This window comes from Typopeltis vanoorti, chromosome 6, assembly GCF_054136105.1.
Source record: "Typopeltis vanoorti isolate ZY-2024b chromosome 6, IOZ_Tvanoo_1.0, whole genome shotgun sequence".
Lineage (NCBI taxonomy): Eukaryota > Metazoa > Arthropoda > Arachnida > Uropygi > Thelyphonidae > Typopeltis > Typopeltis vanoorti.
Window position 1 is genome coordinate 71,976,792 of NC_143554.1, and position 17,202 is coordinate 71,993,993.

At 36.5% G+C, this 17,202-nt stretch overlaps 2 protein-coding genes across 5 annotated transcripts in view; one reads left to right on the plus strand and one right to left on the minus strand.

The window, feature by feature from the left end:
• LOC150105534 (uncharacterized) overlaps positions 1 to 17,202 on the plus strand; it is a 120,887-nt gene that overhangs the window by 64,734 nt on the left and 38,951 nt on the right. For all 4 annotated transcript variants that reach the window (XM_090394252.1, XM_090394254.1, XM_090394253.1 and 1 more), the window contains exon 2: positions 2,140 to 2,276. In XM_090394252.1, coding sequence (XP_090250378.1) covers positions 2,140 to 2,276 — 137 coding nt within the window. The remainder of the gene's footprint in view (positions 1 to 2,139; positions 2,277 to 17,202) is intronic.
• The window catches only part of LOC150105535 (uncharacterized), a 144,685-nt gene continuing 143,112 nt past the window's right edge, over positions 15,630 to 17,202 (minus strand). Inside the window, exon 6 of the mRNA XM_090394248.1 lies at positions 15,630 to 16,867. Coding sequence (XP_090250374.1) covers positions 16,848 to 16,867 — 20 coding nt within the window. The 3' untranslated portion in view covers positions 15,630 to 16,847. The remainder of the gene's footprint in view (positions 16,868 to 17,202) is intronic.

Consider the following 17,202-nt stretch of genomic DNA (forward strand, 5'->3'; position numbering starts at 1 on the left):
TGTATTATCAATCCACATATATGTTGGTCTTCCTCTGGGTCTTTTTCCTGGCAAAGAACACTTGTTTTGCTAATCTTTCCTCCTCCATTCTGTTTAAGTGACCATACTATCTGATATTTGCTCTACTAATACATTCCTGAATGCTAACAGTAGCAATTTCTTTCCTAATATCCTCATTTTTAATGTGATATTGCCATTGATACTCCACTAATCTTTCTCAGAATTCTCATATCCGAGGTCTCCAGTCTTTGATCAAGTGTTTTGTTTCTAACCCAGCTCTGAGATCCATCCGTTAAAATTGGCAGCTAACGTATACAGCTAATTTATCGTTTCTACTAATTTCTTTCTTATTCAATATAAATTTATTCACTTGACTTTCTACCACATCAGCTTTACTAATTCTGTTGTCTATTTCCATATTTTATTTACCATCTGAACTAAAAATTGTATGTAAATAACTGAAATGTTTTACTTGTTCTATAGGTTCACCATTCAGGATACAGTTGATATTTCATTGTCTTTTTATTGCTGATTTTCATACGAAATTCATTAATTATTCAATTAACTCATTTTGTAGACCTGTAATGGATTTATTAAAAAGTATAGCATCTGCATAAAGTAAAGAACTAAGCTTAACGTCACAGATTTTGATATCAGATTTAATACCACTTTCCTTCATAATGTTATCCATATAGATAATGAATAACAGTGGAGATGATGTGCATCCTTGTCGCACCTAATTTAACATCAAACCATCTTCCCGTACCTCCTTCAATTCTAACGGTTGACTTACAGCTTAAATAGATTATGTATTGCTCGATATAATGTCCCATTTACACCATATAACTATAGCGTTTTGAAGAGCTTTCCTCTTGGCACCTTGTCACATGCCTTTTTCCTAGATTAACAAAACTTAAATAGAAATGCTTGTTATATTCCCAAGATTTTTCAACAGCTTGTATTAAAGGGAAAATCTGAACCTGACAACCTCTACTTGGCCTCAATCCAGCTTGTTCTTCACCAAGCTTCCATTTCCACAATTTTTCTCAGCCGACTAACGAGGGCTGATTAAGGTTAAAGCTCTATAACTGGGACAGTTATAGAGCTTTTAAAGAATGTGTAGAACCGATCTAATGTCTAATCCTCATCTTCTCGTGGTGCATCCTGTTCGGTGTCTACCCGGATAACGAACGAAGATGGACTGGAAATTTGGGATTTAGCCGACCAAATTGTATTCTTATTGGCTTAAACCACAATGTAAAATGACGGTAAAAATGACTATCATTCTTTACATATTTGAATGTTTTATGATCATGAATTTTGTCCTTTCGACTGAGAGACAAAATGTGTCGATGCTATCTTAATATCAATACGGAGGCTTTGTCATTGACAAACTGGCTTTTTGTCCATTTGTTAACGCGTCGCTTAAAGAGAAAGAGACGAAATTCCCCTATTACTATTTTTTTCCTAATTTCTCTACAAGAAATTGAGATACTTCGACAAGTCATTTATAACAATCGTCCAGGTTTACAAATTTCGTTTACATATTTAATTATCAGTCAGTGAATCTACTTTTTTAAAAAAAAAACGTGCCCAATTTGCATATACAATTTGAGGTAATTTAAAAATAAATTACCTCAAATTAATTGATTCGGGTCCAATCGTTTTTTTTTTCTTTAAATACTTTCAATATTTGTTAGTTTACCTTATTCAGTTTAAAGTCAGCATTTTTAGTATATCTATACTAGTTGTTGTAGCCTCAGGACAATTAAAATGTAAAAGTGTCACATATTTAAATAATTACATTACTTTAAAAAAGGTATTGCATAAGTATTCAATAAATGGCGCAAACTGTTATTAGAATTATTGTTGTAATAGCAAATTTCACCATGTATAAAAATTCACCAATGAAAGACGAATTTATGCTTATTCTGAATTCAGTTGGTATTTTCAAAAATTCAAGAAATTTTAAATTCCAGTTTTTATTTGTTGAATTAAATGTTAAGTGTTTTAACATAATTAATTCGCGGCGTTTTTTATTGTTTTATTTGTCAACGTGCAGTCTCAGTGATTTAAAAAAAAATTGCATTTGATGTCATTCAGTCCTAGGAAACATACGTAATTATTTTTCTGCTTCAGACACTGTCATGGAAACACCCCTACGAAACGGAAGTGGTACTACTACGCAGCTTTCCACCCTTTCCGGAAGTCAGAGCAGCATAAAATATAATGAAGAAGATTGTGAGTTTCAACCACGATCGCAACCGGATGCACCGGTAGGATTTTAATATTTCAGCTTTGTCATTTCTTAATTGAAATCGCTTTCTGGTTTTAATAAGGTTCAGATTTTTAACATGACTGTATATGATGTATATGCTAGTTTTATTGTTCTTGTTTCCTGTATTGCAGACTAAGACCAACATATTATGCTAAACACTAAACGACATTTTTGTGTTCGTCTGTTGTACTCAGGTACATGCAGCTTACACAAGTTGAAGTTGTGCGTTATTATTTATTTATTTTAAGTAGTAACTACAAACTGCGAGAAGATTTTGAATGGTTGGCCAGGTTCTTTAAATCTGAAACGAAGGTAAAATATAGAAGTACACGGAAAAAGCGTTTCATATTGCTGATGTACAAGAATATGGGAAATATGCAGTTTCTAACTGTATAATAATGATGGTTAACGAAATTTATTGAAAAGTTTATGATTTAGGAAAAACAAACGATCTTTTTTTTCTGACTTGGACAGCCTGTGATAGTTTCTTAGGAAAGTAAGTGGTGAGTATTTGCATAAGAAATCCCGTGCGCATATGTACAACAGCTTCTTATAACTCTCATAACATATCCTTGTGAAGAAATGTGTATGCTTTCCTGTCAGCGGATCTCTATCAACGGTTAACTTAAGCCGCTTCTGCTTGTTTGTGATATACTAAACGAAGCGCTATGCCACGCTGAAAGATCAAAGCGATAAAGGCACACCCATTCAAAAGAACATAAATCTGGCTGTAACTGTCGTTAAGTTTAATGCATGAAAGAATAATAAGAAGGAAAAAACTAACATTTAAAATCATTTTACTTGTTGATAATACTAGATTTTCGTTATGCATTTCATGTTTTTAATTTAAACCCACATATAATTAAACTCCAATCTGTAGGCCCGCACTGGCTTGGAAAAGTTCCATGTTTTATCTCCAGAAACTCTGCTAGAGTTAGGTTTCTGAATTATCTAACCGGCAGTACTTATGCGCTATATGTTCTTAAACCTTTCCTTGGTGGAATTATTTAAAAACGTTGCATTACGCTGAGCTAATATGTTGAGTTAATTATTCCAGTCTGTATCATAAAAATAGTAAATATGAGCATAACCTAATGCATTCACATTTAGCACTGTTTGCTAAATTGACGTTTGTTTAAGGGCACGTATAGTTTTCATTTTTAAATATTCCATTTGCTTTTATAAAACTGATGATACAATAAATAATTTATTATTGTCATCCATTGATAGAACACAATGAATTTTTCAATTGATGACTAAGTATTTTAATACTACACACACACTTAATATTTTAATACTGAGTTATTATTATACGTAACACCTCCGGAGTCAAAGGGCTCATCGCAGGATGGCACTCCACACCTTACAACCTGTTGTCTACACTATTTAATTCGCCACCCACTACACCAGTGATAGCGAACCTTTTTACCCAGGTGTGTCAAACATCTTCTTTTTTTAAATATTGACGTTGTTGATGTGCCACTTGCATACATGCATTATAAATTTAACTACTTAATCATAGATGGTGACTTATACATATCATATTAGGCTATTTATTTAATAGGACATTGATATACAATATCTGAATTCATATTATGCAATTAATTTAATAAACTGAAATTACTGAAATTAATTTTTTCATCAGAATACCAATATTTTTCAACATCCAAGGTGTGTCACCCGAAACCCTCAAGTGTGTCAGTGCTGACACGCGTGTCATAGGTTCGCCATCACTGCACTATACCATCTACTAATATGCTATATATTACACCATCTACACACACACACCATAAAATATTTTATAGAAAAATTATTTTATAAACTTTCTCATTTGATTGAAGAAGACATGCCTAATGAACAAAGAAGGCTGAGTCAGTTGGTGGCGTTTAAAGGATGATTTGAATAAGTTATGAAAGATTTGAAGGAGGGAAATCTCAGCGGCTTATTTCCTTTATTTATTTATTGAGTTTGAGGACTTGCCAGTAAGACGGGAGTATATCGGGGAAGTTGAGCCCTTCTTGTAAGTGGGTTAAATTTTAATTTCCAAATCGAGGTTGGTGAAATGTTGAAAACTTGGCTTGCACAGGTGGCTGAATGGATTCCATCGCTAGACATGTCCCTTGAGTGTTCATGAGATCACGTAATAACTACATGCTTTGGTCTTTTGAGACCTTTACCGTGAATCAGATTTTTCTGATTCTGGTGTATTAATTTTTAATTAGCCAGGTTGGTCTCAATCAGTGATCTTTTGATTACGAAACCTAACAATAATGAGAAAGAAATAATTCCAAAATGTATTTAGTTACATGCACTTGAATAATAATTCAAATAACCAAGTCAATATTTTCCGGTTATGTTTTTTTTAAATGCGAGTAACTTATTGATACATAAGGAAACAAGTAATATGTGACACTTTTACCGTTATGAAAAAAAAAATCTCATATTTATAAATTACACACACACTCACTCTTCTCTCTCAAACTGAAGCGATTCGGTGTTTCACCAGTGTCGCTCTGTCTGCCTATCTCTTTCTCTCTTCAAGCTGTTCGGTAGTCTGGGAAATTTCTTTCAAATGGATTAAAAAAACCTATTCGACTCAAGTACCTAAAACATTACCAAGCTCCTAAGGCTATGAAGCCAGTGTGTTCTGGTTGGTTTGCATGTTTCGCAGGATATATGTATATAAGTTTCTCTGTTTAACTCCTTTGCAGGCTCCATCCAGTGATCTAAATACCGGGAGACTTCGCAGGAATATATTGTGCGTCATTGGAAAACGATATCTAAGAAGGAAAAAAAAAGGTAGTTCTAAAATTCACCGACAAGTGGAGTTGTAAACATCAAATGCATAGAATTTACATATGACGCAACTCGCAAGTTCCAGAATGGTTTAAAAAGATGGACACAACATTTTGCCCCTTTCATTCTGGTTGTTAAATATCGTCCGCAGTGATGGCAATGATCTTGCCCCAATGTGTTTGTGAAGCTGTACTACCTAAACAATTGCAATGCTTTTCTGCACTTCGCGAATTTCGTCGCCTGCTGACAAGGTCCACTATGTGGTCTGGGACGGATGATTAGTCATTTTGAAGAAACGGGATTGTTGGGAGTTAAACCTGGCGGACGTCGCAACCCAATCAGTTCACAACAAGTGAATGAAGTTGCTACTGCTTTTGTGGAGCAGGCCATGAATTCCTGCAGTGCACATCCAGACATGGAAGAGTCTTACACAACTGTCTGGAAAATTGTACGGAAGATTCTGCATTTCTATCCATTCAAGATAATCTTGACACAGGAGTTGCGTCCTTAGGACTGTGAAAGTCTTGTCTTTAACATTCCTTTTACTCGAGTGTAGTAGTTGGACCATGTGAATAATTTTGTGGTGAGATGAAGCTCATTTTCACTTGAAGGAAGCTGTGAATACCCACAATTGCCGGGTATGGCAATTGTGGGTATTCACAGCTCCGTTCAGGAATTTTGCATTCAAATACTCTCTAGTGCGGATTTAAAGCTTCGTTTATCATTGGACCATTCTTAGTTGAGGACATTCTCCTGTGCAGAGGGGCCGTACTTACACTTTTCTCCGAAGCTGGCGGGACCAGAAGCGCTAGAGTGCTATGAGGTCCTTTCCTCATTTTCTGGTGCCCTTAAATTGACACGCTAGAGCCCCGTGCATCTGTGCATAAGTACGGCGCTGGTCCTGTGACCTGCTCAGCTACTGCCGAGAGGTATCGCAATATGATAAACAACAACTTTGTTGTGCTACAGTAGCGCATGTGCATGGATTCAGTCATTTTCATCCAGGCTTGTGGTTCCCCCCCCCCCTCCACGCATCGGTCGATCCGTAGAGGAGGTTCTTCGAGAACATTTAACGGAAGCCAGAGTAATCAGCCGTTAGTTTCCCACTGCATGGCTGCCTCATTCACCTGATCTGAATCCTTGAGACTTCTGCCTCCGGGGATTTCTCAAAAACAAGGTTTATCAGGATCGTGCAGATAACTTGCGCTTAAAGACAACATGGTGCAATCTCGGTCCTGACCAGCTTTCTGCCGTTGAACGCATTGTAGAAAGCATGCAGTTGTAGCATACCGGGAAGAGCAGCACATTGAACAGTACAGCCCGTGAATGCATAATGGAAGCGAATAAAAATGTGTTATTGAAAGTTTATTTTTCACTTGGTTAGACTATAATAAATTTCGTTTAATCCTTTATCCAAGTGTGAGCAAACAAAATTTGCGCCTGAAAATATCTTCAGGACTCGGGTAAGGTAGTACAACACCGGGTAACTCGCAGCAAAGGTGGAGCAAGCTAACATCACTCCTATCTCAGTAACTCCCATAATGCAAAACACATCTCCTTACGGATATGTATAATGTTATGCATTATACATATTAAGAGCAAACTTTGTTTTCTCACACTTGGATAAAGGATTAAACTAAATTTATTATTAAAAATGCGTTATTTATGCTTGTCGCTTTTCTCTTTCTTACACACACACAAATTACTACATTCACATTCAGTATACTATACAGCGTCCTTGGTGGTGAATTTTGGAACTATTTTCCCCCTTTCTCAGATATCCTTTTTGCATGATGTACAGCGTATTCCTGCATAGTTTTGCAGCATTTGGATCACTCCACAAGGCCTTAAACAGAAATAGTTTAATTTTGATCACCGTATGTGCACGTGTAATAATTTATACACACTGTATATACCACTTTCACATGAGGCCGGCCAACTCGGCTTCACTTGAAAAGCAGTTATACACAATCTATTACACATAAAAATTGGTGTACAGATAGTAGGTAACAGGATTTCATCATAAGTTGAATACAGGTGGTATGGCAACATGACCTGAACTCAGTGACTTCGAGAGCGGCGTCATCATGGGCTGTCACATTGGTAACATGTCCTTAGATGCCAGTACCGCTCAACTCGAGCATCCAAAATCAACGATTGGCGATGTAATCAACAAATGAAACACATTCTCGCATCACTAGTGCAAGAAAACACCCAGGGCAGCCGCCGAAAATGACTGACAGGAACAGAAGGGTGTTAAAACGAGTACCAGATACAATCGGCAAAGACCATTCGTCATGAGTTCCAGAGCGCCAGTAACATCATGATGAGCACTAATACTCTACGAAAAGAACTCCATTTACTAGATTTCCACGGAAGAGTAGCGGCACACGAGACGAACATCCCAATAACGAACGAACAACAGACATAATGCAAGAGCGTGTGAACTGGACAATTGACCTATGGAAACTGTCCTCTGGAGCGATAAATCAAAGTTCACCTGTTGTCAGTCGGATGGCAGGATACGGGGGGTAGGCAGCCTGGTGAACGCTTGTTACCACAGTTTAGAATGGGACCACTGGTCATTGTCCATGGTTCCATGAAGGCAGCTCAGTACCTTGATATTCTGAATAATCAGGTGCTGCCTAACACTGTGAAGTTTTTATGGAACGGACCCGGTTACTATCAAGACGACAATTCCCCGTGCCACAAAGCTGCAACTGTGATGAGATGGGTGTTAAACGACTGCCCTGGCCTGTACAGGGTCCTGACCTCAACTGCATCGAACACCTGTAAGACAAATTGGAGCAGCGATCGAGGACATCCAGAGCAGCACGTCCTCGATGTGTCTCTGAAGTGCTGCTCAGTGCTGCTTTTGATGGAGGAATGGAGACATATTCCACCTGATGTCTGCCGCACATTGATTTAAAGCCTCCCTCAAATGGGTGCAGGAGGTGATCAAAGCCAAAGGTGGACATACCTGATATTAGGGTTCGCCTAATATCAGGTATGTAGCTTAATAGTAGCAATTTACAATTGATACAGTAGGCGAACCCTTCTTCTTTCCTGGCCTCATCATCATCCACATAGATGATGGAAGAGAGAAGGGTTCGCCTGCTGTATCAATTGTAAATTGCTACTAAAGTGTCCGGACAATTATTAGTAGATAGTGTACATTTCTTTGAGGACTAGAAAGCAGACAATGGCTTCTTATTAGTGCCTCCTGAGTTTTATTCTCTTCCGATTGTAATTTGTAAACTTAACTTCCAAATGAAACCGCACAGTTGGACAAACTGTGATCTGCATTTACTTTAATTCTCTTTTTTATTGTCCAGGATTATATTGAACCATTGAGAACAACGAATTTTGTTTCTCCTTATGCAATTTGTATGAAATTTCTTTATAGTACGATGCAGTATTCTTACCCATAATAAACTGGTTTAACTCCTTTAATATTTAATATGAATGTGTAATCGCTGTATACTTAACTTTTGAATTGAGGTCAGCTACCGTTTCTCAGATAGACAAACATTGTGGGCCACAATTTTATAGATTTGCCATTATCAAAGGGTCATTGAAAGCCGAAAAAATCACAGGAACTTTGGACTTGAGATAGTTGAGTACAAGTTTATCTGCAAAGATATGGAAATTGGGATGCTGTAATATTGTCGTTTCGATATTGGACTTATTAACTGTATTTTTCTCCTTTTAAAGAGCAGTATCCCATTTGACCTAATTCCTGTTTTTCATAGACCTTAGTATATGACACTTCATATCAACAAAATTTTAAATCTTTATTTGTTGTATTGATATTGAGATATTCATATTTGTCTTGTTTGATTGCTTCTTGAGTTATATATGCTTCCAGTGGCAGCTGTTTTTCGCTCGTTCCTGAAAGGTTTTCGAAAATCGTCGTTGTGGAAAAATGTTATTATTTCGTTAAACCTACATTCCATTTAGTTTGTTTTAGATTATTTTAAATTCAGATACATATTATATGAAGCAGTATTATACTTTGAATTGGGCGTGTTATGCGGGATGAAGAATTCACTGTCGGGAGGCGGAAAAACGTTACCACTCCTTCAGGATTACCCACATTTAGTTGCTGACTCAAACTACGATAATGTTGCCTTTCCAACCGAAGAAGCATCATCGTTATGACGGTAATTTAAGTGACATACAATTAAAAAAAAAAAAAAAAAAAAGAGAGAGAGAGAGATAAAATATTCTATCATTTATTTATTATTACTGATATCTTCATGGAGCCAGATCATCGCGTGATACTCGCACTAACTAATTATCACACAACACTTATTACAGTATATCTACCTTTTTAAACACACTCATTCTCAAGGCACTTACAATTAACTCTGGCAATCCATTCCATTCATTCACTGCTCTCTAAGCAAAAAATCAAGCCCGCAAATCATTACTAACTACATTCTTAGACAACTTTCCAGGCGAGAATGATCTCTAGTTCATTCTATTCCTCATGTATTGAAAAATCTCTTTTTTTGTGTCAATCTTATAGAACCACTTTAGTAGCTTAAAAGTCTATCATATCTGCTCATTTCCGCTGGTCAACCAGACTTTTGTAACCCACACGCCTTGAGCCTATCCTCATAGGGGACAGTCCAGAGACCAATCACCAACTTGGTCACTCGTCTCTGGATCCTCTTCACCACCTCCTGATCCCCCAAGAAATTCAGGTGGCAAATTCTGAACACAGTCAAGATGCAGCAGAGTCGTACATAACTTTATAAAGAGGTATAATAACCTCAATATCTTTCCCAGCTTGTGTCCTTCAACATCCAAATCATTTACATTCCTTTTAACCTCTCTCTTCCTCACCCCCCATAACCAGCATTCTATAGCCCTGATACTGCCTTAGTCACTCATGTCTGGAACTTCTCCAACATTTCCACATCACAATGAAAACTAATTAACTAATGATTTGACCAATGCTTCATACATTACCATTAATGTAATCTTCTTATCCTCCCTACTTCTCAATATATTTTACTTTACAACAATTGCAATGTGTCTACTAAACTTCAGTCCGCTGTCGACCATCATCCTAGATCCTGAATAGGATCTAGGATGATGTTCCATTAATACAGTTCTTAATACAGTTCCATTAATACAGTATTAATACCTTGCACTTATAAGAAACCTCACTCCAAGCTAAAATCTATTCAGATCGTGAAAGGAATTAAGATCTGCGGTGTTCCTTATAATTGTGTCCAACTTTTCATAATTAACAAACAACTACCAATCCTCAGTCAATCCACATGAAGTACCATTAACAAATAAGCTACATCAGAGACCCAAGAACAGAACCCTGTGGTGCGCCACAACTTCATACTATAATTCAGAGAGAGCCATTTGACATCTAATGAGATTATCCACCAAATGCCTTTTGCAAAGTCCAATGTTACTATATATGAATGTCCCCTTATCTGACACATTCATCACCTTATCATAAAATGCAAGTGGTTGTAAAGCAATATCTGCCCTTTACAAACCCATGCTGATCATTAATGATAAAGAATCCCACCTCCATGAAACTAGTTCTGTATTCTCTGTCTTTATTCTTTCCCTCGCATGACTTTGCCATAGAGTTCAGACTCATAGCAGGATGAACATTCCTGAAAAAAGATAATTGAACTAAGTCTTAACCAATTCAGTTTCCAACTTGCCATGCATGCAGGCAATGCATTACACTCATCAGCTGTCCTCCATGCAAAAGAACCTTCTCCTTACTCACACCCTCCTTACACAGCCTCTTGTTCTACCCCTGCGTCTCGCTCTCTCTCTATTCAATGAAAAATCACCTCCACATCAACGTGGTAACAACCCCACACCAACTTTGTCTCGATCATATCTCCTCTCCTTCTATTCGCAAGACTCTGTAAGTTGCATCTAATAATTATACCAATGGAGGAAAACTCGCGTAAAACAAAACAAAAAAAACTTATTTATTGTAAAATGTTTGCCTAAGTTAGGCATCTTCACTACAGCAATTAGATATATTGCGGCGATAATAAACGGCAATTAAACAATAACAAAAATTTAAAAAGCAGGACCTTAGTAGTTAATGCAAGATAACTAAAACGGGCAGTTTCCTAACAAACAAAATAATACACAAGGTAGCCCATAAGTCATGGAACATTTCGAAGAAATGGCCTACTATGGCAAACCAAAAATGGAAGGCATTTACGTGATGTGGTTTTTCATAACTAATAAAAAAAAATTCTCACCATATTTACTTCACAAATGTAGTCCCTTTCTACAGAATATTCTATGACTTACGGTCACCCTATTTTTTTTTGTTCTTGGTTAGGAAATTATTGACTGTTTTAGTTATATCAGATTAGCTACAAAGGTGGCGCCTTTTAGAAGTCTTTTATTGTTTAATTGCCATTCTATAATACTGTACTGAAGATGTCTGACACTTAGCCTTGCAATAAATTTTTTATGCGAGTTTTCATCCGTTTTTATAATTATTATGCCAACTCACGGTATTCCATTATTAAAACAAATCCTGTTTCGCATTCCATAGCCCAAACACTGACTTGAGAGCATTCTCTCTATCTCTAATATATTCTCATCCCGTTGAGAACCACGCAACCAAATCTACGCACAGTAGTTCATATGTGGCCTGAATCAAGATCTTATACAAGAGCACCATAACTTCTTTAATGCTGCATGTAAAGGTCCTCCTCCATAGTTGCCTTAATCCTTGTAACGGTCTTGCAATTATAGCAATCTTACCTCTAAACTTCAAGTCTGTCTGCCATTATTTCCAGGTCTCATCTCTTCCATATGTTCGAAAGTATGGGAGTGATCAGAAAATTTCTGCCTATACCACAGATAGCATCACTACCGGCAAGATTTTTTTCCCTAAGTTGCTACATCTGTCATAAGCATCTATGTGAAATTGCAAGCCATTCTATCAAGTACTGTAGTTTGTTTTATACAGCTGTCTGAAGCAAAAGTGTTGTCTGTATCCCTTGAAATGGATAAAATTGAGTATCGTGAGATTATAAAATTCTTCTGTAAAAGAAGGTTTAACACCAAAAGAAATTCATTCAAAGTTCATAAAAATTTATGGGCACTCTTCTCCTTCGTTTTCGACAATTAAGAAATGAGCTTCCGAATTTAAACGTGGCCGTATCAGTCTTGAAGATGATCCACGTGAAGGAGGTCCAAAAAGTGTAACATCAGAAATCATTGATCAAGTCCATGATATGGTATTGGATGACGGCGAGTCAAAGTGTGTGAAATTGCTGAGACTATAAGCATTTCAAAAGAACGTGTACGATATATTTCGCATGAAGAATTGCATATGAAAAAGCTTTGCGCAAGATGGGTGCCGCACTTGCTCACAGCAGATCAAAAACGCACGCGCATGAAAATCTGAGCAGTGCTTGGAGCGTTTTAACAAGAATAAAACTGATTTTGTGCATCAATTTATTACTATGGATGAGACTTGTAATTCACCATTACACACCAGAATCCAAACAGCAGTCAAAACAGTGGACAGAAGCTGGTTGTTGAGTGCAAAAGACAAAGTCGGTTCCATCAGCAGGAAAGATCATGCTGTCAGTGTTTTGGGATGCTAAAAGAATTTGGTTATTAATTATCTTGAAAAAGATAAAGCAATAACCAGGGAATATTATTCCGATCTTTTAACCAGACTAGACAAAAACATTCGTGAGAAAAGACCTATTCGCTGAAGACCTTTGTGTCATCCATACTCTCGCTAAATGAACTGTAATGAAACTTGGTATGAATTTTATTAAATTTGTTTAGTTGCATCAGGCTGAATATCAACTGGGCCATTTTAGTGGCAAAATGTTTTGAAAAAATGCAAAATAACTTTGCTCTGAGAATGCAAAATTTCATTAACTATTTCTAAACTTTTGTAATTTATGATGAAGCAACTTTTCATAAAGTGCAGTAATTTTTTTCCTGAAAAATATGTTTTTTAAAAAAACTGAACCAAAGTTTTTTTGCTGGTATTATTATTATTCCAAGATCCCATGTAGTCAAAGACTCATTTAGAAGGTCCTTTTGTCATGCACACACACAGCCTTAAACACACTCAAATTCTCTGCAGACACCACTTTCAGGCAAGGCATTCCAATCATTCACAACTCTGCATGCAAAAAATCTGCTTCTGACTCCCCTGCTCACACCCTCCTTATACAACTTCCAGGGATGTCCTCTGGTTCCCCCCCCTTATCTCCCACCGTTTGCTGTAAAACCTCTCCAACATTGATCCTATAACAATAACAACTCCTTACTAACTTGTAGGCCTGTATCACATCACCCCTCTTCCTCCTATCCACTAGACTGAAAATTGCATCTTCTCCTTTCCTCATATTTGACATTCCAGAGATCAGAAACTACCTTAGTAAGTTGTCTCTGGAACCTTTCCAACATCTCGTCCTTTTGAAAACCAGGTGACTAAATCTGTGCGCAGAAGTCCATGTGTGGCCTAATCAAAGCCTTATACGATGGAACAAGAATCTCCTTATTTCTACAAGTCAGTCCTCTGCAGAATTCTTTGTGTTGTCCTCACAATTTTGGCATGTCCCCTAAATTTCAGATCCTTATCAACTATCATCCCAAGATCTATTTCCTCCACCTCCAACAATATATCCCCACCAAGCATAAATTCTACATCCCATCTTTGTTTCCCAAATTTTAAAACCTTGCATTTTGCAACATTGAACTCCACCCTTATTTCCATGCCCACAACATCTCTACTGTTCGTAGTTCATCCTAACTTTGCATCATCTGCAAACTGAATATCTCCATTCAAATCTTAGCCAATATCATTAACATAAAGGAGCAACAGCAATTCCCTAAAACAGACCCCTGAGGCACACCACTAGTGACTTTCCTCTTCCTGGATATTGCTCACCCATACACAACTTGCTGATACCTATCAGATAGCCAGTCTTTGATTCAATGCACTAATCTAATATCTAACCTCATCCACTCTAGTTTGACTATCAATTTATCATGCAGTAATTTATCGAAAGCCTTTGTGAAATTTGAGTATACTACTGTTTTCCTCTGTCCAAGGAAGCCGTCACTTATTATTACTTATTGTAATAAGTAGATTACTAAAATATGACCTCCCTTTAGCAAATCCATCAAAGATAATTCCATTGTTGTCAACCCTCTTCTGGATCCTAGTTCTCACAAACTTCTCTAACAACTTAACCTTATAAACAGCTTCATTCAGAATATGGATTACAGGGGCATTAAGCAAAAGTTGTGAATATAAGAAATTGCATACCTCACACTAAATTAAAAAATAAAATAAATCCATTAATGAAAACCTAATGATCTGTTAATCTAATCAATAAAAATTGGTTGATCCTTCCCAGTATACACACACACACATATCGATTTTAGGCCTTGTAGCTTCTCGTGTGGGAGTGGCATCTGTTACTTTTTATGAATGATTTTCAGTTAATATCCGGTCAACACTGGACGCATTATTGGCAAGTTTTATATGAAATAGTTTTCTGATGTACTGTGTCCCCATCTTGGATAAGTATCTGACTAGATTTCTGTCCACAATGGATGTGCAATAGCACACCTTATTTATGCACTTTATGCAGTCTGTAAATATGTGGTATAGTTTAGATATTGGTTGTATAACCTGTTGATTTCCTTTAGCCAGTTGATAAGATCTTAGCTTACTTTATTGAAAGTTTGTTTTTCACTTGGTTAGACTATAGTAAATTTAGTTTAATCCTTTATCCAAGTGTGAGCAAACAAAGTTTGCGCCTCAAAATATCTTCAGGAATGAATATGGTGTTGTACTACCTTGCCGGGGTAGGTAGTACAACACTGGGATTAGGGATTAAGTTATTGTTTCTACATCTTGACAGAAAAGCAAATCTATTAAAAACAAAATTTTGTGCTTGGTATGTAATTTCACTACTTTGTGAGATTTGTGACAGCTAGCCATGAGTGCATTACAGTTGTTTTACAAACTTCTATGGTTATTCTTAATAAAATGTATATTTTTCAAATCAAAACTTGCAGTTTTAAATTGGACTAACAGTTGTGCATAAACTGCTTCCTCAGGGTCTAAATTACAGGGACATTAACCAACAAACTAGCCATATGGAATGAAATATACAGTATGCTTTGTATTTGCTACTTCACACTTCAGTATTTCACTAGACACCATATGATGGTTAAACAAAACACCTGAACATAAATTACTTGCATGAATTATTTACTGAGCTATGTATATGTGTAATGCACCTATTTAAACATTAAGGTGACAAGAATGACTTCAGTTAAATTGAACATATATTTTAACCATTGGTCTCATATATTAAAAAAAAAAGAAAAAAAAAAGTAGGTTTTGTTTTGAAAAGTATGCTGGCATTATGTCAGAAGAATTTTGTAATTATATGTATACAGGGTGTTCTAACAAAAATGTATACACACTTTGAATAATTATAAATACAATGTTTTTTATTATTATTATGTGACACCTCCAGGGAGTCCAAAGACTCATCAAGGGAGAGTGTGCCAACAGCATCGAACAATCGAATCCCTTCCAACTACTAACTTCACTCAAACTTGCTTAACTTTTTTCGTGCGCCATTAGTACAGAGGCTGTACCATAAGATACATCTAAGTTTTATATCCAAAATAAAGATGATAAATGTAGAATCCTTTTAAGTTATCGGAAGTGTTCGAACTGATGGCCACTCAGGTCCCAGCACTGCTGATAATGTGGACCAATGGGATTACAAACATCATGAATTATGTAATTTGATATTTGAGTGCATTCTCTTTCAATGACTGTTTGACTGTTGTTGATTTTGTACCATAAACCTTATCTTTATGTCCCCATTAAAAAAAGAAAAAAGTCCAGTGGTGTGAGGTCTGAATGTGGAGAGGGGAGAAATGTTCAATGCTACTTCTTCACCCAATCCATCTGTTCGAAAGATTTTCGTGAAGATAGACCCTCACATCATGATCGTAGTGGGGAGGTGCTCCATCTTGCTGGAAATAAAACTCCTCCTCCCAAACTTCTCTCAAATGTGCGGCATGACAGATTCCTGCAGTAAGTTCAAATAAATGGCACTAATGAGTGTTGTCAAAAAAGAATGGTCCAGTTAAGCCCAAATGCTGACAATCCACACAACACTAACTCCTGGTAAGTTCACATGATGTTCCACTGTAACATGCAGATTCTCAATTGCCAGTAGTTGCAACTGTGGTGATTAATTGAGCCATTTAACTTAAATGTAGCCACATGGCTCTAAACAATCTTGTTTGAAAACTGTGCATCCTTTGCATATTTTGCCTGTTACCACTCACAAAGTTCAACTCTCCAGTCAGAATAATCTTCATTGAGGGCTTGGACTAATATTAGAATAAAACATTTTCCAATGGATGTACTTCAAAATATAATGAACACTCTATTTTGAAATTCCTATCTCATGAGGCACTTTCCGAACAGATTTTCTTGGAGAATGATGGTAAATTTCCAGCAGCTCATTTTCTCTTGTGGACATCTGCAGTTTTCTGGAACTCTGCTTCTGGGTGTCTTGAACAGTTCCATCTTCTTCAAACTTATCTCTAATTCGAGTAATGATGAGTCACATTGGTGGATCTCTTTGAAACTCTCTTCTAAACTGTCTTTATATTTCACTTACATTCTTGCACTTCCAGTAGCACTTTAGGATAAATTTCCTTTCCTCAAAGCTTAGTCTTGCTTCAGCCATTATTTCAAATCAGTTATACCTGAAAATAACAAAAATTTAGTGAGTTAAGGGCTGGAAAATTATGTATACATTTTTTGATTTTTTTTCTTTTACACCCTGTATATATATAGCTTTTTTTTTTGTGTGTGTATCCTGCTAACAACTGGAAACCTATAGTACATTAGTTCTGTGGTAAAGCTAGGGAATTGTTTAGCACATTTGTATTTTTTTAAATATTTTTTTTTTACAAAATCCGAATCGCTGCTCTAGAGAACAAACGTGGAACTTTTTTTCAAGCCTCTAATAAATGGGGTGATGGCATGGACTTGCACCAGGTGGTTGAAATTCATCACCAGCTTCAAATATATATGAAAT